The sequence below is a fragment of the Jaculus jaculus genome, chromosome 7 (assembly GCF_020740685.1).
Source record: "Jaculus jaculus isolate mJacJac1 chromosome 7, mJacJac1.mat.Y.cur, whole genome shotgun sequence".
Taxonomy (NCBI): domain Eukaryota; kingdom Metazoa; phylum Chordata; class Mammalia; order Rodentia; family Dipodidae; genus Jaculus; species Jaculus jaculus.
Window position 1 is genome coordinate 54,179,281 of NC_059108.1, and position 26,379 is coordinate 54,205,659.

The 26,379-nt window shown below is 40.4% G+C and overlaps 1 protein-coding gene across 6 annotated transcripts in view; it reads right to left on the reverse strand.

The window, feature by feature from the left end:
* The window catches only part of Klhl32 (kelch like family member 32), a 265,516-nt gene that overhangs the window by 188,251 nt on the left and 50,886 nt on the right, over nt 1–26,379 (reverse strand). For 5 of the 6 annotated variants that reach the window (XM_045154373.1, XM_045154372.1, XM_045154375.1 and 2 more), the window contains one exon: nt 6,139–6,238. In XM_045154373.1, coding sequence (XP_045010308.1) covers nt 6,139–6,161 — 23 coding nt within the window. In that variant the 5' untranslated portion in view covers nt 6,162–6,238. Of the gene's footprint in view, nt 1–6,138; nt 6,239–16,976; nt 16,996–26,379 lie in introns of those variants that run through there. The other variant, XM_045154374.1, reaches the window with a different exon arrangement.

Below are 26,379 nucleotides of genomic sequence, written 5' to 3' on the forward strand. Positions count from 1 at the left end.
TTGGTCTGTTTCAGTGATGAGGTGTTAGGGGCCTCTGAGGCTCTGGCTCTCTGATTTGGTAAGAGATGATTTTTCTCTGTGTTGGTCTCCTTCCCCCTTGTGCTGGTATCTGGTTCATCAGTAAAACAGCACCTTTGCTTGTTTTGCCAATTTTCCTTATTATTCAAGCTCCCAAGGACCATGCTGTACAAGAAACATGCAAGTAATTTCCAAGTAAAACTACCAACAAGATAGTATGTTTTATACATCAAAATGGGCAAGTAGCCTAAAGAGCCTTATTTATTTCTTCTTTACTATTTTTCCTTCTTTTGTATCTCAGTTTTGAAATAAACGACACACGAATGAAAATTACTAGACAAATATTCTGAAGAGTAACAGAATTATGTGTGACTGTCTTAATTCAGTCTATTATTAAATTGTCAGGGGAATATCCCAATCATGTCAGTAACATGGTCAAAATATATTTATGTAAGTACATTAGTATTAAAAGAATTATATTTAAGTGGATAGGTCATTACAAGATCCCAGAGGCTGGGGAGATGGTTCAGTGCATAAAAGCAATTTTCATGCAAGTCTAGTGACCTGAGTTTCTATGACCAGAACCTATGTGAAGCCAGATGCTGAGGCAAGCATCTATAATCCCAGTAGTAAGCCCTCTTATAACAAGTTAGGAGGCTGAGACAGAATCCTGCAAACTTGTGAGACAGCTTGCCTGGGATACACAACACTGAATCCCAAAAGATCCTGCCTCAAACAAGGTAGAAGGTGAGAATAAACACCTGTTCACTGACCTCCACACACACACTATGACATATGTACAGGTGTGCGCACGCGCGCACACACACACACACACACACACACAAAGATCATTTGAATTTTAAAAATCTTATAGGATAACTTAATTTTTATAAAACCCATTACAATTTTTAAATGAATGCTAACAGTAAATAGCAATGGTCATAATAATAAAGAAAATGTACTTAGAGAATGATTAAGAAATAATGAAGTTTCTGCAGAAAGGAACTGAATTATAAATGTATAGTTTTATATTCCCTTGCTCATTCATAACAGTCATTCACTCAGCCTTATTCTAGAGAGCAGAGATAAATGGTGAGTAAACCAAATGTGCATCAGCCCTAAGAGAACAGTCAGCCTAGTAGGGCAGGCACACAGCAGGTAATTTAGCCTTAGGTTGCAAGCCACAGGCAGAACAAGTTACCCTGATAAAGACAAGAGACAACCAACCATATGATCAAGCTATACTACTCCCAGGCATATATCCTAAGGACTCGTCTTACTACCTTAGAGGTACATGCTCAACCATGGTTACTGCCACTCTATTCACAACAGCTAGGAAATGGAATCAACCTAGATGTCCCTCAACTGAGGAGTGGATAATGAAGGTGTGGAACATTTATACAATGGAGTTCTACTCAGTGGTAAAGAAAAATGAAGTTATGAAATTTTCAGAAAAATGGATGGATCTGGAAAGGATGATACTAAGTGAGATACCCCAGGGCCAGAAAACCAAACGTCACATGTTCTCGTTTATACATGGATCCTAGCTACATCTGACTGGACTTCAGTGTGAGTAGGAAGAAAACTCAGTAGCAGAGGCCAGTAAGCTAGAAAGGAGACGTAAATGGAATAGAAAGGGAGGGAGGGGCCATAATAGGATGGTATTGTATATATGTAAGTAGAACAACAGATTAATGGGAGTGAAAAGGCCTAAGTGAGGGGAAGAGATTGCGTAAGACAGGGTGGAGGGAGACCTAATCAAAATCTAAGCAGATATAAATAAGTCATATGAAAACCTACTTTCTTGGACAATGGAACACACAGGAGCCATAGATTGTTACTAGAAAATTTTCAGTGCCAGGGATGGGATACCTTCCAGTGAGTTGTTGGACAGGGAGGTCCCTGATACCCTTAAAACATTACAGGCCATTGCCGAGGCCCCTGGTTTCCCACCAGGGATAGATGTTAGGACCCTATAGCTGAAGACTCCATATACCTAGGCTGCAAGGTCACTGAGAAACCCTGCTGGAGCTGAGCTGAAAACCTCCTCCATTTAGAACAGCTGACAGAAAGCTGGGGGAAAACGCTGCATGCAGTTCAGTGGGAGAGAGAGAAATTGCCATTGAAGATACCCAACGGTGGATATTGCAAGCCTTATATTTGGCCAGCCAGGCCAAATGAGCTAACTGGTGCAATAGTGGCACGTCTGTTATGGGGGAAACAAACTGCCCTCTAATTTGACTGGAGGCCTGCTCCATGGGAGGGAATATATTCCTGATACTGAAAACCTACATCAGGGGTAGTCATGAGCCCTAGGAGTTCTCATCTGCTGCTGTCTGGACCAAACTACCCAATAAGTACTTCTCTTAATGTTCATACTCTTATATTCATGCTACTCTCACTTTTGATTAGAGAACATTCTCTTTTCAGATGGCAGTGACCTTGGGATAATTCCAAAGGTACTATGGTGCTGAGATGAAGTGACAGACGAGTACTCAGCACTGAAATATCTCTATCACACCTTCCATGGCTCAGGGTCCCTTGTAAAAGGGTAGGACTCCTTATAACATGCTCCTCTAGACACAAAATGGCCTGGATATCCATGACCTCACAGTGCCTGACACTACCTACACAAGACCCTCATAATAGGAAGAAAAGATCATGACATCAAAATAAAAGAGAGACTGGTTGAGAGGGGGAGGAGATGGGATGGAGAATGGAGTTTCAAAGGGGAAAGTGGAGGAAGGGAGAGAATTACCATGGGATATTGTTCACAATCATGGAAGTTATTAATATATATATATATATATATATATATATATATATATATATATATATATATATATATGGAGGGGGGGAGGGACGGAGGGAAGGAGGGAAACAAGCGATAACTTCTGTAGCAAGATAAGAGCAAATGCTATAATCCTGTGGCAGGAGAGGCATGGCAATAACATCCTGTTTATAGAAGTCTGGTGGCTGAACCCTGAGGACAAGCAACAGATGGGTAAGGGAAAGGCATGAGCAATAGAGTGGGGCCCAGTTATGGAGGATGTCTGAATCAGGATATTGTAAATCATGGGAAGTCACCAAAAAGTCACTCAAACTGTAGCACTAAAAGTGGTTAGGGGCCATGGTAATAGGTGAATTGTGTACTTTTGTCTTGACAAAAACATGGAGATAGTTTTACATAGGTGAAAGCTATTCAAAGGAGAAATCTAGAGGCCTTTATGGTAGGGTAGATAAGGAGATGGGTAGGTAGTTCCTATGAAGATTCCTATATTTCTGATTTACATAAATCAATATTCCAGGAATAGGAACTAGTGGAAGAGGAGGAGAACTGCAGAAGAGGAAAATGATGAATTTAGTTTGGGACATATTAAATTTGAGTTGTTTTTAAATTTCCAAGTGTAGATGTCAAATACATAGTTTGATTCATAGCTCTGCAACTCAGAAAAAAACTCTGGCTAGAGACATAAATCTATGATTCATGTTCACAGAGTGGGTAACAGAGCACAGCTGTGTCTCAAAACACACTTAAGGGACAGCCAACAAAGGTTGCTCAGAAGAGAAGGAGGAGGAGAATGAAAGCATGGAAATTAGTCTGGGCTTCATTGTGGGGAAGGGCAGTCTCTTGGCTAGCAGAAAACATGTACACCAGCAGTACATGTGAAAATTCTGGATATTTTTTGGCTTGTTCAAACTAAAGCTTTTGAGACTCAGTTTCTATTAATTGGTGTTTTGTTTTTTTGGGGGGTGTTTTTTTTTTTTTTAGGCAAATCCAACAAGATACCACAAATGACATTTTCTTTATTAAGTAGAAACTTAATCCCTGGAGGATTGTAAGAGTTTGTGAGGCCCTGAGATTACATAGTGAATTCCAGGTCAGCCTGAGCTAGAGCGAGACCCTCCCTGAAAAAAAAAAAGAAAAGAAAAGAAAAGAAAAATAAGAAATGTATGGATTAAAAAAAAGGAAACAAACAAACCAATTAACCAACTAACCCCAGGAATAAAAAATGACTGTCTGGGGGAAGAAGTGGGAATAGATACTGTAGTAGGAGAACATTTTGTTTGATTATATATATATATTCAAATATATATATACATTATATATTATATATATATATAAATATATATATGATATATATATAAATATATATATGATATATATATAAATATAAATTCAATTTATTATTTTTAATTGTATGCATATACTTTGGGAAACATAAAATTTTAAAGTGGCATTAAAAAGGAAAAGAGTTTGTGAGGGAAGATGACATAGCAGTACCATCTGGCACAATAGAAGAGTGTGCAAGGAGGGGAGAAGGGCTGTGGTGGGAGCAGAGGGGAGGCCATTATAGAGACAACTACTATGGAGGAGAGATGTCAGTAGGATGGGAATAAAATAATAGGGATGGGACTGGAGAGATTGCTTAGCTAAGCACTTGGGTGACAGAGGTAGGAGGATCACCATGAGTTTGAGGCCACCCTGAGACTACATAGTTAATTCCAGGTCCGCCTGGACCACAGTGAGATCCTACCTCAAAAAACCAAAAATAATAATAACAATAAAAATAATTTTAAAATATGGGTAGAGGGCTGGAAGGATGCCTTAGCAGTTGAGGCACTTGCCTACAAAGACAAAGGACACAGGTTCGATTCTCCAGGACCCATGTAAGCCAGTTGCACAAGGTGGCACAAGTATCTGGAGTTCTCATACAGTGGCTGGAGGCCCTGGTGGGCCCATTCTCTCCCTCTCTCTCTCTCTCTCTCTCCCCCTCTCAAATCAATAAATAAATAAATAATATTTTTTAAAAATGGGATAGAAGAGAAAAACATTTTGCAACTGCACACTGGTCCTGGTACCAAGATATAACTATCATGGCTGGAGTGGTAGCCTGCAGATGCCAGTTCCCATGTGCTATACTGGCTGAATACCAGATCTAAAGCAGGGCTTTTTTGGCCTCAATAATACTTGCATTCTGAACTAGACAGGTTTCTGCTTTGGGGAGCTGTCTTATGAATTACAATTCATGTTTAGTACAATTTCTGGCCTCTACCCAATAAACATCAATCGTTCCCCATCCCTGTTGACAAGGAAAAATACTGCACAACAAGCCCTCATTCCCCATTGAGTGCAACAAACTCACTGGGAAGTTCAGAGGAATTATACCTGCTCCAGGGATGCCACCATTTCTGAACCTATTTTGTAAATAATCACCTATAATACCTTCAAAATCTTAGAAGACAGCTGATTTCACTATTTAATAGAAATATCTCATTCGCAACATCAAAAATGTATTCCCCTGATTGTTTATATGTCTTAATTTTTGCTCTGACAACCTACTGACTACTTTGTCAGAAGATGAGGTGTTCCCTCCAGGAAGAATGAATGCCATGCCCCTTCTCATTGGCTGCCTCTCAGATGTAGAAACATGTCAAGTGCCTTCTGCCCCAGGACATTTCCCAGATCAGCTCCTCCATTAGCTCTCAGGTTACAGAGTGATTCCTCAGAACATTATTTCCCTACTGTGTTGATTCTACACTTTTCTGTCAGGGTATGGTTCACAATTGCATTGGCATCACTGATGCTTTGATTATTTATTTAATTTCTATTTGTCCCATAGAACATCCATTTTACAACAGGAAGAACCTTATTTATATTATTTATATCTGCATACTCTGCATCTTGGACTCAAAAAAGTATTTATTAAATAAATGAATTATTTTTAAAATGTTATCAGAATTTTGACAGTAAGTATTGCATTCTCTATATGAATGTGTTATAAAGGGCACAATATTGATATATATGTATAAATTTCTGATTTTTTTCCAGTCATATACTTTTATGGTGACATACCTTTTGCTCAGAGGTTAGCATTCTAAACAAGAAAATGATAAAAAGTAGTTTTACTCAAAGAATCACACAACTTTTTAGGTTGCTCTAGAAAGAGGTCTTAGTGGTTCATTCTTGTGCCACCATACCTAAGTCACAAATATAGGGACTGATTTGTTTACTCAGTCAAATATATGTGCAGTGCTTGGTTTTAGAATGTACCTGGTCCTGCTTTATAGTATTTTAGGATGCAATACTAAGCAAGGACATTATCATGCAGGTTATACCTGAGGCAACGTTCTGATGGCATCTCTAGCTGTGTCCTCAGGGTCTCTCTCAGTCTTAGGTGTTGGAAGAGGAGTCAGCCAGCATCCCAACTGGGAGAACCTAAGAAAGAAGAGCGCAGTGAGCAAAGTGCAATGAAGAACATTCCAATGAGGCATCCTGCAGAATTTGATTTCTGACTGGTATACCACATTCCTTTAACATGCAATGGTTCTAAATATTTTTAAACTTTGAAAATTTTGTTTCTGGAAATTCAAAGACAAGTACAATATCAACAAAATCAAATACTGAAGAAAAAGTAACACATCAGATGGCTAAAGGGAGAAATTAAAATTTTATAAAATAAAGCTACAATGATCTAAACCACAAATGCTATCTGATATATCCAAAGCAACTTCAGCTTTCTTCCAAACATAATTAGTGAAACCAATTTTAATCAAGTACTTTGGGGCTAAGTATATACAGAAAAGTTTTCTACTAATAGAGCTGACTTAGGAAAACTAGATGAAAAAAGTAGCACCCAGAGAGGATGAAAATGAAAAATGGATTCTTCTAGCCACTTTAGGATTAGCATAAATGACATTTAGGGAAGGATGGAGTTTTCAGGCTTGAATTACTCATCTATCCCTGATGTCCATCTTGGCCTTTCTTTTTAATCAGTGATATAACTCTAAACAGAAAAATAAATTATTTGAACAGTCCAGGACCTGGCTTTTGACTATACTTCATAATTCTCTGGGCGTGGTGGTGCATGCCTTTAATCCCAGCACTTGGGAGGCAAAGGTAGGAAGATTGCCGTGAGTTTAAGAACACCCTGAGACTCCATAGTGAATTCCAGGTCAGCCTGGGCTAGAGTGAGACCCTATCTCAAAAAACCAAAAAAAATAAAAATAAAAATAAAAATAATTAAATAAAGAAATAAATAGAATTAAATAGATGGATACAGTTTAGATGATCCCAATTTTGTTGGCAACATCCAAAGTATCATAATGGAAGCCAGCTGAACATTTGCCTTCTTCCCTCCATTAAGCCTGGTCAGAGTCTTGGCCTTGGCCACATCAATGTCACAGAGTTTCCTCAGAGCCTGCTTGATTTGGTGCTTGTTAGCCTTGATGTCCACAGTAAACACAAGTGTGCCATCTTCTATCTTCATGCCTGACGTGGTGGTCAGGGGAACTTGGTGGAATAGCGGTCCAGATTGTTTCTTCTGGGGGTGCTCTTCCAAGGTGTTCAGGCTACCTCTGCAATAGTGTCTTGAGTTGCTGGAAGGCAGGTACCCAAGCAGATCTTTTTATTTATTTATTTATTTATTTATTTATTTATTTATTTATTTATTTATTTGAGAGCGACAGACATAGAGAGAAAGACAGATAGAAGGAGAGAGAGAGAATGGGCGCACCAGGGCTTCCAGCCTCTGCAAACGAACTCCAGACGCGTGTGCCCCCTTGTGCATCTGGCTAACGTGGGACCTGGGGAACCGAGCCTCGAACTGGGGTCCTTAGGCTTCACAGGCAAGCGCTTAACCGCTAAGCCATCTCTCCAGCCCCCAAGCAGATCTTCTTTTTGTGGCTGTGGATGTCTCTCAGCACAGTCTTCTTGGCTTCCAGAGCCTTTGCTTTGGTTTCCTTTTTTGGGAGGGGCAGGAGCTTCCTTCTTTGCTCTTGGTGCCATCTTCTCCATTTTCTTTTTTAAAAAGGAGAACGAGAGCAAGGGGAGAGACAGAATGGGCATGGCATGCCAGGGCCTCTAGCCACTACATATAAACTCCAGATGCACACACCACTTTGTGTATCTCTGTCTTTATGTGGGTACGAGGGAATCAAATCCAGGTGCCAGGCTTTGCAAGTGAGCACCTGCACTGCTGAGCCACCTATTCCATTCTATAATATACTCAACTGGTAAAATTAATTATAATCTGAATAAGCTAAAGAGGCTCCCTTCTGTCTCAATGTTATTTTGAAAAGTAGTAACAGGGTGAAATGCTTCTGAAAAAAATATGCTGTATACATTTCTGATGATCTGCATAATAAAGGAGGCGATGATTTGAATTCTGATGAAAATATAGTATTTATGATATTGTACACAAACCTGAAATTGGAATGATCTTTAATACTTTATGTAATGTATCATTTGGTTAAGTATTCCATTGCTATTGAATATTGGGTTGTTTCATTTTTCTCATACACTTTAGTTATTTTCCTCTTAAAGTCATTATAAACAATATGCTTTAATTTATTTCTAATATACATTTTGTCAGAAATGGAAGGCAAGCCTCATTTTGAGTTGATCCACCAAGCCCAAGCAGCACAGCAGTTGGAGTTACTCTAGGAACATTGTTTAATTAGCTAAGAGGCTTGCTTAGCAACCTATTGTTGCTACAGTTTCCTTTCAGAGTCTGGGTTATAAACTCCCGGGTGTTATGCCAAACACAAACAGAGGTGAGCTTTAAAATTCCAAGAAAATCTCTTACTACAAGATGGTGAAATATCTTACTCTTTTGAAAACATTTTATTTTCAAACCACTTGCAACAGTTAGGCAAGTGGAGAAAAAGAACTATAAAGGTTAAAATAGTTCACCACTAAAGGATATATCTAATTTCATATTATTTCAAACATGGTCACTAGAAATATGAAATAAATTCCCTTGTACAGACCCTGATTATTTTTTTTTTTAGTTTTCTTCTGCTTTTATTACAAGCATATAATATCAATTGGCAAAACACTGAATACAAGCTTAACTATCATAAAATCAAAACATTAAGCAATATTCCAAAAAAGATTTTAGACAAAAACTAGCCACCGATGGTACAAAAATTACACACTAACACAATCATAAAAAATGTAAACTTTCAAATAAAACAGTCAAAAATCTGTATCTGCATCATCATTTCCATACACCATGCAGCTGTTAGCTGTGGGCCGCACTCTGAGGTGAGGGCTCAGGTGGATCTGCCATCCCTGACCTGATGCTTTCATTCAGGAAGTGTGTCTGGTAGCCAGCACACACACACATCTCATGGGTACACTTTGGTTCACTCCAAATGTGCTCTTGAATGGGAGTGAATGACACCTGACAGGAATGCCATGCGAGACAGCCACTGCCACAGCCCCGCACAGCGTATTCCCCGTAGGAGCCTGAGCAGACCCTGATTATTTGGGGACCACACAGTGAATTAGCTCTTCTCTAAAATTATTTAACTAGGATCTGCTATAACCTACAACATTCAGTGAAAGAGACAGTATTGAAGATGAGTCAAAATGAGTCAAGGATGCATCACCACTGGAAAAGGCTTTGTTATTTGCTATCTTTTCTACATATTATTTTCTATTTGCCATGCAGATATATAATGTATTGGAATGCAATTAAAGTTTGTAGGCAAGTGCTGGAGAGATGGCTTAGCAGTTAAGGAGCTTTCCTGCAAAGCCTAAGTACCCATGTTTGACTCTCCAGATCCCACATAAGCCAGATGCACAAGATGACACATGCACAAGGTCCCACATGTGCACAAGGTGGCACATGTGTCTAGAGTTCTATTGCAGTAGCTACAAGCCCTGGCATACCAATTCTCTCTCTCTCTCTCTCTCTCTCTTATTACAAAAAATTGTGGGAAAATACATTTGTTTTAGGAAAAGTTACCCTAAAAGTGATGCTGACATAAATTCTAGTGAAACAGACCCTTTTTTTTCCACTAGCTTCCTTGCCCCATCCCATTCCTCCACCCCCAGCCCAGAACCTGGATTCCTTTTTAACCCAATGCTCTTCCCTCTTCCCATGAGCCCAGGGAAACTAAGACTAGTCTGCTGCTGTCTTCTTCCTTAGAACATGGAGGATTTGGAGCTGACCAACACAGGGAAGCATGGGAGGCAGAGTGCCATGAAGAAAGGGCAGAGCTGCCCTCTAAGCATCCAGCTCATGGAATGCTCACCACCACCACACACCACACTGAGCATAAACCCTAGGAGATAGAATACTATGGAAACCCAAGACAGCCATCTTCTTCTGCGAGTTACAGCAATCACCCTGGAGGCCTCTTCTGCTGTGGCTGTCTACAACTTTCTGAGCCCACTGGCATGCTCACATTGACTCATCTCTAGTCAGGCCCTTCTGAGCTCTGTTTTCAAGTCCTGTACTCAGGCATGTCTTCAAGAGCTCTGTGGCCAACCACTGAATAAATAAAAGTATTGTATGTGAACAAAGAATTTGTTAATGTCACAGCCATTTAAAGGGAAAAATTGGAGTGGAGAGATGGTACTGCTGCTAAATGTGCTTGCTTACAAAGCCTGATGGCCTGAGTTTGATTCCCCCCTACCCACATAAATCCAGATGCAAACAGTGGCTCATGCATCTGGAGTTTGTTTATGGTGGCAGGAGCCCCTGGTGTGGCCCTACTCGTCTGCTTCTTTTTCTCTATCTCTGTCTCAAATAAATTAAATAAATAAGATTAAAGGGGAAATATACAAATAGTTAAGAAGGTTGTGTCATTTTAAAAAAAAAGTGTATGGTGGGGGGAGTGCATAGCACACATGTGGAGGTCAGAGGACAACCTCAGAGCATTATTTCTCACCTTCTACCTTGTTTAAGAGAATCTGTCTTGTGTTTATCTGCTTGCTGCTAAGGCCACGCTAGCTGACCCATGAGCTTCATTCAGGGTCCTCCTGACTGTGTCCCATGGCTGCATGTATGTTGGGGTTATAGATCTGCATGTTTGCTTTACTTGGATAATAGGAATCCCAACTCCAGTCATCAGGCATGCACAGCAAGCACTTTTAACCACAGAGGCATCTTTGCAGCCCCGTATTAATATTTTTGGAATTACTCACTCAGCTCAGATCAGTTTAACAAACGAGGGAAGGGAGGTTCCTCTGCACTATGGCTACTTGGCAGTAATATGAGCAAGGCAGCAAAAAGAACCAGAATATTTTACTGCCAAATATACCTCTTCAACACATGGGTTATTCTGAACAAAAGACCACTGAGAACCAGCAGATGCACGAAACACTCTAAATATAGGTCATAAGTTTTCACTTTGCAAAGGAAACTTCCAGAGGACTGATATGTAATAGGATGTCAGAAAACATCAATGTGTTGGCTTCTCTTATCACAATACATACAAATATAAATTACATAGCGATTTCCTCAGGAATAATATTTGCCTTCCTTTTATGAAACAGGGTCTCTCACTGACCTGGAACTCAACAGTTAAATTAAACTGGCTGGCCAATAAGCTCTCCCTCTCTCCAGTACTGGGAATACAAGCAAGTACCATTGTGCTGGCATTTTTACATGGCTCTGGAGATTGAACCCAGATCCTCATGCTTGTGAGACAAGTACTTTACCCACTGAGCTATCTCCCAGCCCAGCATTTTTACTTTTGGTTCAGGCCTCAACTCTCTATCTCATTTCTATAATGGCATCAGGATTATAGGAGCCCCCTACAGTTTTCAGCTTTTGGAATCTGAGGTCTTTAACTCAGTCACTCCAGGTTGTGTGGCAAGTGCTTTATCAACTAAGCCATTTATCTAACTCAGATTTTTACTGTTGTTTCACTTTTTGCTAATAGCATGGAAAGTATTTTTTAATTTTTTTTTTTAAATTTTTAGTTATTTACAATTAGAGAAATAGCGAGATAGAGAAAAGAGAGACAGACAGTGAAAGAATGGGCATGCCAGGGCCTATAGCCATTGCAAATGAACTCCAGATGCATGTTCCCCATGTGCATCTGGTTTATGTGTGTTCTGGGGAACCGAGCCTGGGTCCTTTGGCTTCACAGGCAAATGCCTTAACCACTAAGACATCTCTCCAGCCCAAGTATTGTTTTGAAAATATCCTATTAAACTATGAGTATGACATTTGTCCTGGTGCTAACTTACTCTCCATTGGAGAATCTGCTTCTCTTTTTCAGATAGATGCAGATCCTAAGGAGAGAGCCACCCCATCAGACCTCAAAAGGGCCCCAGCTAAAACTAAGGAAAATTGGTGAAACAAACAAAGGTGCTGTTTTACTGATGAACTGGATACCAGCACAAGGGGGAAGGAGACCAACACAGAGAAAAATCAACTCCTACCAAATCAGAGAGCCAGAGCCTCAGAGGCCCCCAACACCTCATCACTGAAGCAGACCAAAATCAAACCCAACATAGCTCAGGAAAATTTTGCAGAAGAGGGGGCGGAAAGAATGTCAGAGCCACATGTTGGGTCATGATATGCAGAGACATTTATTGTACCAATAACTGTGGGCTAACTCCACAATGCACGACCCATATATATACCTCAACAAGGAGGGGCTATTGGGGAGGGGGTAGGTCACGGATGAGCCTAATAATGGTACCAAACTGCCTGTATTTGCTGAATAGAAAATTAATTAAAAAAAAAAAAAAAACTATGAGTGTGAAGAGAGGGGGAAAGCAGAGACAGAAGCATCACAAGGTCATGGTCGGGTTAGGCAACGTTTTCAAACTCTCAAATACCAAAAAAATTAGATAAGAATAATAAAAATGCATTATAACCTCTACAATTTATATAAGAACTTCTCAAAAGAACATAAAACAGAATTCTCTAATATTCTGAATATTTAAAAATGTTTAAATATCAATAGGAAAGAAAAATAATGGATGACTCAAAAAAAAAAAGAATGGACAAAAAGAAAAAACAGAAACATTATCAAAACAGAATATAAAGGAGCATACAAATATTCAATCTGGTTAGTAATGAAGACTGCAAGCAGGGCTGGAGAGAAGGCTCAGCAGCTAAAGATGCCTACTTGCAAAGCCAGCTGGCCTGGGTTAGACTCCCTAGTACCAACATAAACCCAGATGCACAATGTAGTGCATGCATCTAGAGTTCATCTGCAGTGGCAAGAGGCCCAGACATGCTTGTTCTCATTTATCTTTCTTTGTTTTTTTTTTCTTTTCTTTCTTTTTCTCCCCCCTCCTCCCCCCAACAAATAAAAATTATTCTTAAAAAATTGCACACAAATCATGAATAAGAAGCCAGTTCCTTCTAATGGGAACAAGGAAAACAGCCTTCTCATGCACATAGGTAGGTGTTAAAATTAAAGAAGACCAGTATGTTAATATTTAAGAGATCTTTAATGTTTACCCCCTTAACCCAGAAAATCAGTATTTCGAACTTCCTCCTATTAAAATGATAAAAAATACACACCAACATATGTGCATAGCTTTTTAAAGTATATTTATTTATATATTTGCAGAGAGAGACAGAATGTAAGTGCGACAGGACCTCCAGCCACTGCAGACTCCAGATGCATGCACCACTTCAAACCTAGCAGAATGCCTCCAGAGTCCACACTCTAAACCACAGCTCCCACTAAAGTGACATTCTCCAGCATACAGTTACACCCTGAAGAGCAGAGACTGAAACCTCGGGCATCTGGAACCAGGGCAGGAGAGCTAAGGCAATCTCAACTCCATACAAAGTTTCTAATTAATTTAAGAGTCTTCATCACTGCAAGTAAAAAAATAAATGGACAAAAATATATTCAGGATTTTCAAACCACAAATGTCCCCAATCTCATCCCTAGTATATGAGAAAATCAACATTATTAAGTGTCTCCATAGAGGCTCTATTATGGGCAGAATTCTGTCCTCCACCCAGCTTCATATGTTGACAGCTTAGCAGTGTTGGTAGATAAGGCCTTTAGTGGGGTACTTTAGGTTAACTATTTTAATGTGAACACTGACACATTCGACCACATGAGGAGGACACAAGAAGGCAACCATGTACAAGGCCTGAGAAGACCCCACCTTTGCCAACATTTTGCCATCAAACTTATATCATCCCAAAATGTGAGGAAATAAATTTCTGTAGATTAAGCCATCCTGTCTGCAATATTTGTTATGCCAGTCTTAACAAAGTAATGCTGCCCCTGGGGAATGGTGCAGTCCACACAGGGGCAGTCCTTTGATCCAACTGTCCACTCCCCCAACTGTTGGGCTCTGAAAGGCCCAGGCGTGAGGCCTAGTGGAACTTTCTGAGCCTAGCTAAAGTTTAGCGACCTGTCTCTGGCCAGCAAAAAACTCAGCAAAGACGCCTAATGGCTTCTGGCCTGCCACCTCCACGTGGCAATTGTAATTCCCATTTCAATAGTTAAAGTTTACTATTGGCCCTTACCACTATTCCCATCCTAAAATCCCCACCTTCGTCCCCAACATGATATAGACAACTTCTCAGAGTAATAAAGTGAGTTGTTTCTGCGAGTTCCTGTATTGAAAAGACTCCCGATTCAGTGTGGTTTTTCTCCGGTGGCCAGGAGAGGTCTCTGAGTCGTCTGACATTCATCATCCTCCTTCAACCCCTAGAGGAGAACCAGCAGGCCTGGTCCTGCCCTCGGCACTACCTGACCGGGAAGGAGCCCTGCACCCAACAGCCCCCCTCTGCCTCATTACTCTCCTCTTTTTGGTAAAAGTAGCCTGATTCTAGCCATTGCTAAAATGTCTCTCCAGTTTGCTTCAAGTTACTGTGACTCTGAGGCTATGTCATACCCACTAAAGCAAAATGCCTGGAGATGTGGGTTAACCTGTACTTTGTCACCTGAAGCCTTGGCTTTCTGCTAAGTTATGCAGACTTGCCCTTCCATGTTACTCTATCACTTCAGGGCACTGGTAACTGCTCCCTTCACTATGCAGAACTTTCTAGGTCCTTTTTTTTTTTTTTTTTTTTTTTTTTTTTTAACCTGCTTACTTGCTATTCCTCCTGTAATTCTCAGGTGCCGCCTCTGCCAAATGCTTCTATGGTACCTATACATCCACATGCAACAGCATAGTCAGCACCCAGTGAACTTTCTGATGCAGATCTACCTACTAGCCCAGCCTCCTTTCTACTCACAAGCTGACCCCAGGTACTTAGTTCTAAAGTAGGGTGATAACTCTTTCTGGATGGTCAAATCTGTGCCACCGTCCCAGTGCATCACTAGTCATATCCCATCTGCTCTCTTTGTCTCCCAGGTGAGAGAAGTTGTCTGTTGGTCCCATTTACACGGTCAAGATACATGTCTGTTTTGTTCACTATTTTAAATTCTAACAGAATAAAGAAAGAAAGCAGAAAAAACAAAAGTGCAATGACCTGCCATTGTAGAATGAAGATCTTAGAATGAGATCTTAGGGAAAGATGATTTTCACAGATGAACCATAATGTTCCCATTTATATTATGAAAATTGTTAACTAAAAGAATAAGATGCATTATACATGATAATGTCTTCAAGGGTAGAGTACTGTGTCACCCTATAGCATCTGGCTGGAGACTATGAGAATCAAATGAAAACACACACTGTAAGTCAGCTCCTCCAGTCACACAAGGACACCCCTTTTCAACTCCAACATAAGGTTTTAGCTCTACCACTGCTCTATGAATAGAAACACAAAATGCTTGGATCACTTACACCATCTTGTCAAAATAACTTAACCTGCAATTATAACATCTTGAGGTGCTTCAGAAAAATGTTGCCATGAAACTTTTTTATTAAAGAATTTCTTATAGCTCTCACACCACTTGAAACTAAATTAAATTACCTAGCTGCATTTTTATTAATGGCAAAATGTAGCTCTTGAGCATTTTAGTAGTAGATATACAAATTATTTGTCTGATCATTAATAATATATTACTATATTATATGACACAACCATTAATGTACTACATGTATGTAATTATTTTATTTCATTTAAAAGGTATATAAAATAGTTCTTAATCAGACAGTACATGTCCATTCTCTATGTTTAACAATTACTTTCTAACTAATAGAAAATATATGGAAGCTGGGCATGGTGGCACACGCCTTTAATCCCAGCACTCAGGAGCTAGAGGTAGGAGAATCACCTTGAATTTGAGGCCACCCTGAGACCACATAGTGAATTCCAGGTCAGCCTGGGCCACAGTGAGACCATACACTGAAAAACCACATATATCTGTGTGTGTGTGTGTATACATACATACATAAACATACACATGCATACATGCAAACATACATATATGGCTTAGCGTTCCCAAACTTCTCATCTAAATGTAATCCAAACGATACTAAAATGGATGGACTTCCAGTTAAGATGGCGGCGTAGGTACCACGCCAAAGCACCCTAGGGGGGAAAAAAGACCAAAAAATCTCAGCAAAATACACACTTTTACTAAAAACTGAGGTGTATAGGAAATTGAAGCGGAGAAGTAGAAGAGTTCCAGAGCATCCAGAACCCGCACAGGCGGGAAAAGCGGCTCCAGCAGCTCGCCAACCACCGCGGCCGCAGCGCACCAGAAAGCAGCCAGACTCGGCTCGAGCCGCAGGAAAAGCCAGGTGCAGGAGCTTCCCCTCACACCGTGCTCTCTGCAACTCGGGAAACGTGAGGGGAGAGCGGCAGCGAGCAACGGAGGAGCAGACTGCGAGGTAGAAGAACGCTTGGAGCAGCGAGAGAACCAGAGCAGCTGCGGCTCCCTCCCCTCCCCCACTGCCTGAGCCCAGATCCAGTAAACAGAACAGGAGCCCGGGATGTGGACACGCCAACAGCGGGACCAAAGCAGGACCAGAGTTTGGCAGCAACATCAGCGGCTCCAGCACCGGACACAGCGGCCCCAGCAGCAGCCGACCCAGCAGTGGCAGCAGCAGCAGACTCAGCAGCAGCAGCTTCAGGGGGAGCAGCGACAGTGGACACAGCAGCAGCAGCTTCAGCAGCAGTGGTGGCTCCAGCAGTGGCAGCTACAGCAGCAGCAGAGGCAGCAGCAGCAGTGGGTCCTGCAGCAACACCTTCAGCAGCAGTGGCTACAGTCCGAGCAGGGGCAGCTTGAGCAGCAGCAGTTCCATCAGCAGGGGTGCTGATCTGCAGGGCCACACTTACCAGGCTCGGTTTGTCCCGCAGGAAAAGCAAGTGCCCAGCTCCAGAAATCAGAACAGCAGCCCAACGACCCAGGCAGCAACCTGACTGAGACCAAAATCATCTAAGGTAACTGGGATTGCACCAGGAAAGGGTCTCACTTGGTCACAAGCTGACTTGGATCCCTCAACAGACCAGAAATCTTAACCTCTTAGTTGATAGAGGATCTGGTCGTTATAATAACTACTCTTGCATACATACTAGGGGCTGTTTTTGATTGAATGTGTACAGTGTTTAGTTAAATTTTAGAATCTACCTGTATTTTATTCCACTCGGCCTGATGAATACTCCTATAGCAGAGAAACCCAACCCCTAGGAACATCTTTGAAGATACTCTGAGAGTCTTAAGAGCCACACCTAACACCTTAAGTTCCTACCCTGAAAATATATTACATCAAATCAATTGATACAGCTAAGAATACACAGCTAGCAAGAAAATCCAACCATTAACTTAACCAAGATGCAAAAATATATACATTATAACACAAGAAACACTAAAAAGCAAGACGATATAAACCCACCTAAAGGTATTAATGCATCAGAAATGTCCTCCAGTGAGAAAGAGTTAGAGGAAATGCCTGAGAAAGAGTTCAAAAGAATGATTGTAAATATGTACAAGAAGTCAGAGAACAAATTAAAGGAGTCAAAGAGGAACTTAAAGAGGAAATCAAAGGAATCAAAGAAGATGCAGGACACCAATTTCATGAAATAAAGAAGGCAATACAAGACATAAATAAGGAAATAGAAATAATAAAGAAAAACCAGTCAGAATTACTAGCAATGAAGAACACAGTTAATGAAATAAAAAACTCTGTAGAAAATCTCACCAGTAGGATGGATGAGGGAGAGGACAGAATATCTAAGCTAGAAGCCTTTTGTAACAATGCACCTAGCAACATATTGGAAACTTGGGACCCCACCTACATCCAAACTGCACCCACAACCCACATCAAACAATGAAATAAGTCTCTCCTCCCCTAGAGGTGTTTAGGAACATCATCTTTCTTGTTGGGCTCCATTTAACTATGTTCCAAGATATATGTAGGAACAGGAGACAAGGGGCCATCTAGATTGGACTAGTTTTAGGTATATGCACAAAAGGTCAAACTGCTTCCCCTAAGCAAACTTTTAGATAGTCCCCTATTTATCACCTTATTCCTATGCACAAATTGGATGTACATAAAATTAAACCAGATACATCATGGGAAAGGACATGTACAGTAGAGAAAAGCTTATATAACCCAAGCCTATCAACCAAAATAGAGAACCACTCTCAATATGTTCCTCGCTGCTCTCCCCCTCATAAAAAGAAGCCCCAGGGGCTGGGGAGATGGCTCAGCAGTTAAAGCCACTTGCTTGCAAAGTCCAATGGCCCAAGTTCAACTCTCCAGTACCCACATAAAGCCATATGCACAAAGTGGCACGTGCATCTGGAGTTCATTTGCAATGGCAAGAAGCCTGGCATACCCATTCTCATTCTCTACTCTCTATCTTTTTGCAAATAACCAAAAAATAAAATAAAATAAAAAGGAAGCCCCCATCAGTAACCTTAGCTCTGGACCACTTTCCCCCTCAGGTGGTCCCTCATAGCACTGTACTATCAAGCTGTTCTTAATAAAGTTTCTTGATGCTTCACTTCTTATGTATACCTTTTCAAATACTTAGACCAAGATGTCAAGACCTGGAAACACCCAGAGACACTAGTGACATATTACTTGATGAGCCAGCCAGGTAGTGAGATTAAAATTTTGACTTACAGAAATACTACATGTTTACAAACCTTTATTTCTTTTCTGAAAATCTCACTCTAGCCAATCTGTTTTTACTTTTTCATTCTGATGTTTGTGTCTGTGACAGTCACCAAGCTAGTTATTTTTTTTCAAGGGGACATCAGGCAATAGCCTCCGTCTCCTTCCTTGCTTGGCCCACACAAAGAAGAGGAGCAGAGCTAGACTATACTAAAATGGAGACTTAAGGGCTCAAGAAATTTTTGAGTGGTTAACAGCACTTACTAGCCTGAGGAGGTCTTAGAGATTGTGTAGGTTTGATCCCTAGGATCTACATACACAGCTAGGTGAGATCATACACATCTGTAACGTCAGTCCCATAGGGGAACAGAGACCCAAGAATCACCAGAGCTCATGAAAAAATGGCTCTGGAGCCAGGTGTGGTAGCACACACCTTTAATTCCAGCACTTAGCGGGCAGTGTTAGGAGTATCACCATGATTTTGAGGCCACCCTGAGACTATATAGTGAGTTCCAGGTCAGCCTGGGCCAGAGTTAGACCCTACCTTGAAAAATAAAAAATAAAAATAAAAAATAAAATAAAGAGGAAGGAAGAAAAGAAGAAAGAAAAAAATCTGGGATCAGTAAGAGACTCTGACTCAAGTAAGAACAGGTGAAAAAGTGATGGAGCAAAACACCCAATATTCTGCTCCAGCCACCACAGGCAAGCGTATCCATCACCTACCATAGATAGGCAAGTTCATGGGGCACTGCATTGGCACAAACATGTGCGCAATACAACACACATACACACACACACACACACACACACACACACACACACACACACACCCCTACGACCCATACTATATTACACACCAGCAAAAAAATAAATAAGGGCTGCAGAGATGGTTTAGCAGTTAAGCGCTTGCCTGTGAAGCCTAAGTACCTCAGTTCAAGGCTCGAGTCCCCAGGACCCACGTTAGACAGATGCACAAGAGGACACATGCGTCTAGAGTTCGTTTGCAGTGGCCAAAAGCCCTGGCGTGCCCATTCTCTCTCTCTATCTATCTATCTGCCTCTTTCTCTCTCTGTGTCACTCTCAAATAAATAAATAAAAATGAACAAAATAAATAAATAAAGAGAAGTGGTCCTGAGGCAGGCAAACATAAGGAATAGCTTAGTATATTGGAAAAAGTAGGGGAAACCCTTCACCATATTGGTCTTGGCAAAGAGTTTCTGAATACAACCCCAATTGCTCAGGCAATAAAACCACAGATTAATCACTGGCACCTCATGAAATTACAAAGATTTTGCTCTGAAAAGGACACAGTGAAAAAAGCAAAGAGGCAACCTACAGAATGGGAAAAAATCTTCGCCAGCTATATATCTGATAGAAGATTAATATCTAGGATATACAAAGAACTCAAAAAGTTAAATAATAGAAAACGCCGCAGCCACGGCACAGCAGAAAGCCGCCAGTCTCTCGGCTTGAGCCGCAGGAAAAGCCAGGTGCGGGATTTTCCCCTCACACTGCGCTCTCCGCAACTCGGGAAACGTGAGGGGAGAGCGGCAGCAAGCAGCGGAGGAGAAGACTGCGAGGTAGACGCACACGTGGAGCAGCGAGACAACCAGAGCAGCCACGGCTCCCTCCCCTCCCCCACCGCCTGAACCCAGCTCCAGCGAACACAGCAGCGGCCCGGGACCCGGCCACGCCAACTTGGGCTGACAGCGGGACCCAAGCAGGAGCAGAGTTCGGCAGCAACTTCAGCGGCTCCAGCACCGGTACAAGCGGCCCCAGCAGCAGCGGACCCAGGAGCGGCAGCGGCGGCAGATCCCGCAGCAGCGGCTTCGGGGGGAGCAGCGGCGGTGGTCACGGCAGCAGCAGCTTCAGCAGCAGTGGTGGCTCCGGTGGTGGCAGCTCTGGCACCAGCAGAGGCAGCAGCAGCGGCTCGGTTTGCCCCTTAGGAAAAGCAAGTGCCCAGCTCCAGAAATCAGAACAGCAGCCCGACGACCCAGGCAGCAACTTGACTGAGACCAAAATCACCCAAGGTAACAGGGATTGCACCAGGGAAGGATCTCACTTGGTCACAAGCTGACTTGGATCCCTCAACAGACCAGAAATCTAAACCTCTTTGTTGATAGAAGATCTGGTCATTATAATAACTACACTTGCATACATACTAGGGGCTGTTTTTGATTGAATGTGTACAGTGTTTAGTTAAATTTTAGAATCTACCTGTATTTTATTCCACTCGGCCTGCTTGAATACTCCTATAGCATGGAAACTCAACCCCTAAGAACATCTTTTTAGATGCTCTGAAAGTGTTAATAGCCACACCTAATACCTTAAGGTCCTACCCTGAAAATATATTACATCAAATCAATTGATACAGCTAAGAATACACAGCTAGCTAGAAAATCCAAGCATTAACTTAATCCAAGATGCAAAAATATATACATTATAACACAAGAAACACTAAAAAGCAAGATGATATAAATCCACCTAAAAGTATTAATGCATCAGAAATGTCCTCCAGAGAGAAAGAGTTAGAAGAAATGCCTGAGAAAGAGTTCAAAAGAATAATTATAAATATGTTCAAAGAGGTCAAAGAACACATGAAAACAATCAAAGAAGAAATCAAAGAGGAAATCAAAGAGGAAATCAAAGGAATCAAAGAAGAGGCAGGACACCAATTTAATGAAATAAAGAAGGCAATACAAGACATAAATAGGGAAATAGAAATAATAAGGAAAAACCAGTCAGAATTACTAGCAATGAAGAACACAGTTAATGAAATAAAAAACTCTGTAGAAAATCTCACCAGTAGGATGGATGATGGAGAGGACAAAATATCTAAGCTAGAAGACCAGGTGGCAGACCTAATGCAGTCCAACAAAGAGAAAGACAAACTTATAGAAAAGTATGAGTGGGAAATTCAAGATATTTGGGACACTATGAAAAGATCCAATATAAGAATTCAGGGCATAGTAGAAGGAGAAGAACTCCACTCCAGAGGCATAGTAGGCACCTTCAACAAAATCATAGAGGAAAATTTCCCCCAAATTGGGAAAGAGGTGCCAATACAGATACAGGAAGCCTTTAGAACCCCAGCCAGACAAAACCCAGAAAGAACCTCCCCTCGCCATATTATAGTCAAACTTCCAAACACACAAACCAAAGAAAAATTATTGAAAGCAGTTAGAGAGAAAAATCAAGTTACCTACAAAAGCAAGCCCATCAGGATTACAGCAGATTATTCAACACAAACTTTTAAAGCCAGAAGGGCTTGGAGTGATATATTCCAAGTTGTGAAAGATAACAACTGTCAACCAAGGTTACTTTATCCTGCAAAGTTATCCATTCAAATAGATGGAGAAATAAAGACATTCCATGACAAAAGCAGGTTAAAGGCGTATTTGAAGACAAAACCAGCTCTACAGAAAATACTTGATAGAATCCTCCATGCTGAACAAAAGGAAAAGCACACATATAAGGAACTTAGAAAAAACAAGCTATACTCAAATACCAGTTAACAGAAGAGAGCACAGATAGAACCAGTAACACACACACACACACAAAAATGGCAAACATAAATACACACCTTTCAATAATATCTCTTAATATCAACGGTCTCAATGCCCCAACGAAAAGACATAGATTTGCAGACTGGGTTAAAAAGCAGGATCCTACAATTTGTTGTCTCCAAGAAACTCACCTTTCTACAAAGGATAGACATTATCTTAGGGTGAAAGGTTGGAAGACGGTGTTTCAAGCAAATGGGCCTAGAAAACAAGCAGGGGTTGCTATCCTAATATCAGACAGGGTAGACTTTAGTCCGACGTTAGTGAAGAATGATAAGGAAGGTCACTCTATATTGATTAAGGGTACACTCCAACAGGAGGACATTACAATACTAAACATATATGCACCTAACATGGGGGCTCCCAAATTCGTCAAACAAACACTATTAGAACTAAGGTCACAGATAACACCAAACACAGTGGTGGTGGGTGACTTTAACACCCCACTCTCATCAATTGACAGGTCATCCAGGGAAAGAATAAACAGAGAGGCAACTGGACTAAATGAGGTCATAGAAGGAATGGACCTAACAGATATATACAGGACATTTCATCCAAAGGCTGCAGAATATACATTCTTTTCAGCAGCACATGGAACATTCTCTAAAACAGACCATATATTAGGACACAAAGCAAATCTTAACAAATTCAGGAAAATTGAAATAATTCCTTGCATTCTATCTGACCACAATGGAATTAAACTACAAATCAGTAGCAAGAAAGGCTATAGAGCATACACAAAATCATGGAAACTAAACAATACACTACTAAATGATGAGTGGGTCAATGAAGAAATCAAAAAGGAAATCAAACAATTTCTAGAGTCAAATGATAATGAGAACACAACATACCAATATCTCTGGGACACAATGAAGGCAGTTCTAAGAGGTAAATTTATAGCCTTAAGTGCCTATATTAAGAAATTAGAAAGGTCGCAAGTAAACGACCTAATGCTTCGCCTTAAAGCCTTGGAAAAAGAAGAACAAGTCAAACCAAAAATTAGTAGACAGGAAGAAATAATAAAGATTAGGGCAGAAATTAATGAAATAGAAACAAAAAGAACAATCCAAAGAATTAATGAAACAAAGAGTTGGTTCTTTGAAAGGATAAACAAGATTGATAAACCCTGAGCAAATCTGACCAAAAGAAAGAGAGAAGAGACACAAATTAATCAAATCAGAGATGAACAAGGTAACATCACAACAGATTCCAGGGAAATTCAAAAAATCATAGGGACATACGATAAAAGCATATACTCCACAAAGTATGAAAATCTGAAAGAAATGGATGATTTCCTTGATCTATATGACCTACCTAAATTAAATCAAAATGAGATTAATCACTTAAATAGACCTATAACAAACATGGAGATCCAAACAGTTATCAATAATCTCCCAACTAAAAAAAGCCCAGGCCCGGATGGATTCACTGCTGAATTTTATCAGACCTTTAAGGAAGAGCTAACACCATTGCTTCTTAAGCTTTTCCAGGAAATAGAAAAAGAAGGAATTCTACCAAACTCCTTCTATGAGGCCAGCATCACCCTGATACCAAAACCAGGCAAAGATAGAACAAAAAAAGAAAATTACAGACCAATCTCCCTCATGAACATAGATGCAAAAATTCTCAACAAAATATTGGCAAACAGAATACAAGAATATATCAAAAAGATCATTCACCCTGACCAAGTAGGCTTTATCCCAGAGATGCAAAGATGGTTCAACATACGCAAATCTATAAATGTAATACATTACATAAACGGGTTGAAGGACAAAAATCACATCATCACCTCATTAGACGCAGAGAAAGCATTTGACAAAATCCAACATCCCTTCATGATAAAAGTCCTACAGAGACTGGGAATAGAAGGAACATATCTCAATATAATAAAGGCTATTTATGATAAGCCTACAGCCAACATGTTACTAAATGGGGAAAAACTGGAAGCTTTTCCACTAAAATGAGGAACAAGACAAGGGTGTCCACTGTCCCCACTTTTATTTAATATAGTTTTGGAAGTCTTAGCCATAGCAATAAGGCAAGAGACACACATAAAAGGGATACAAATTGGAAAGGAAGAAATCAAGTTATCATTATTTGTAGATGACTTGATTCTATACATAAAGGACCCTAAAGACTCTACTAGCAAGCTGTTAGATCTGATCAAACCATACAGCAATGTAGCAGGATACAAAATAAATACACAGAAATCAGTAGCCTTCATATATGCTAACAACAAACACACAGAGGATGAAATCAGAAAATCACTCTCATTCACAATTGCATCAGAAAAAATAAAGTACCTTGGAATAAACCTAACCAAGGAAGTAAAGAATCTATACAATGAGAACTTTATAACACTCAAGCGAGAAATCGCAGAAGACATTAGAAAGTGGAGAAACATCCCTTGTTCCTGGATTGGAAGAATCAATATCGTGAAAATGGCAATCTTACCTAAAGCAATCTACACATTTAATGCAATCCCTATCAAAATTCCAAAGGCTTTCTTCATGGAAATAGAAAAAACAATGCAAAAATTCATTTGGAATCACAAAAAACATCGAATATCTAAAATAATACTGAGCAACAAAAAAGAGGCTGGTGGTATCACCATACCTGATTTTAATCTATACTACAGAGCCATAGTAACAAAAACAGCATGGTACTGGCACAAAAACAGACATGTAGATCAGTAGAATAGAATAGAGGACCCAGATGTAAGCCCAAGTAGCTATAGCCACCTGATATTTGATAAAAATGCCAAAAATACTAATTGAAGAAGAGACAGCCTCTTCAGCAAATGGTGTTTTGGAAACGGGGTATATATATCTGCAGAAGGATGAAAATAGATTCTTCTCTCTCGCCATGCACAAGAATTAAGTCCAAATGGATTAAAGACCTTAACATCAGTCCGGAAACTGAAACTGCTAGAGGAAAAAGTAGGGGAAACCCTTCACCATATTGGTCTTGGCAAAGAGTTTCTGAATACAACCCCAATTGCTCAGGCAATAAAACCACAGATTAACCACTGGGACCTAATGAAATTACCAAGATTTTGCACCACAAAGGACACTGTGAAAAAAGCAAAGAGGCAACCTACAGAATGGGAAAAAATCTTCGCCAGCTATATATCTGATAGAGGATTAATATCTAGGATATACAAAGAACTCAAAAAGTTAAATAATAAGGAATCAAACAAGCCAATCAAAAAATGGGCTATGGAGCTAAATAGAGAGTTCTCAAAGGAAGAAATACGAATGGCATATAAGCATCTAAAAAATGTTCTACGTCACTAGTCATCAGGGAAATGCAGATTAAAACTACATTGAGATTCCATCTCTCTCCTGTCAGACTGGCCACCATCATGAAAACAAATGTTCATAAATGTTGGCGGGGATGTGGAAAAAAAGGAACCCTTCTGCACTGCTGGTGGGAATGCAATCTGGTCCAGCCATTGTGGAAAACAGTGTGGAGGTTCCTAAAACAGCTAAAGATTGATTTACCATATGACCCAGCTATAGCGCTCCTAGGCATATATCCAAAGGACTCATCTCATTTCCTTAGAAGTACATGCTCAACCATGTTTATTGCTGCTCAATTTATAATAGCTGGGAAATGGAACCAGCCTAGATGTCCCTCAACAGATGAGTGGATAATGAAGATGTGGCACATTTATACAATGGAGTTCTACTCAGCGGTAAAGAAAAATGAAGTTATGAAATTTGCAGAAAAATGGATGGACCTGGAAAGTATTATACTAAGTCAGGTAACCCAGGCCCAGAAAGCCAAGTGCCACATGTTCTCTCTCATATGTGGATCCTAGCTACAGATGACTGGGCTTCTGCGTGAGAATGAAAATACTTAGTAGCAGAGGCCAGTAAGTTGAAAAGGAGACATAAAGGGTGGAGAACGGAAGGGAGGAGGATACTTAATAGGTTGATATTGTATATATGTAATTACAATGATTGTAATGGGGAGGTAATATGATGGAGAATGGAATTTCAAACGGGAAAGTGTGGGGGGGGGGAGGGATGGAATTACCATGGGATATATTTT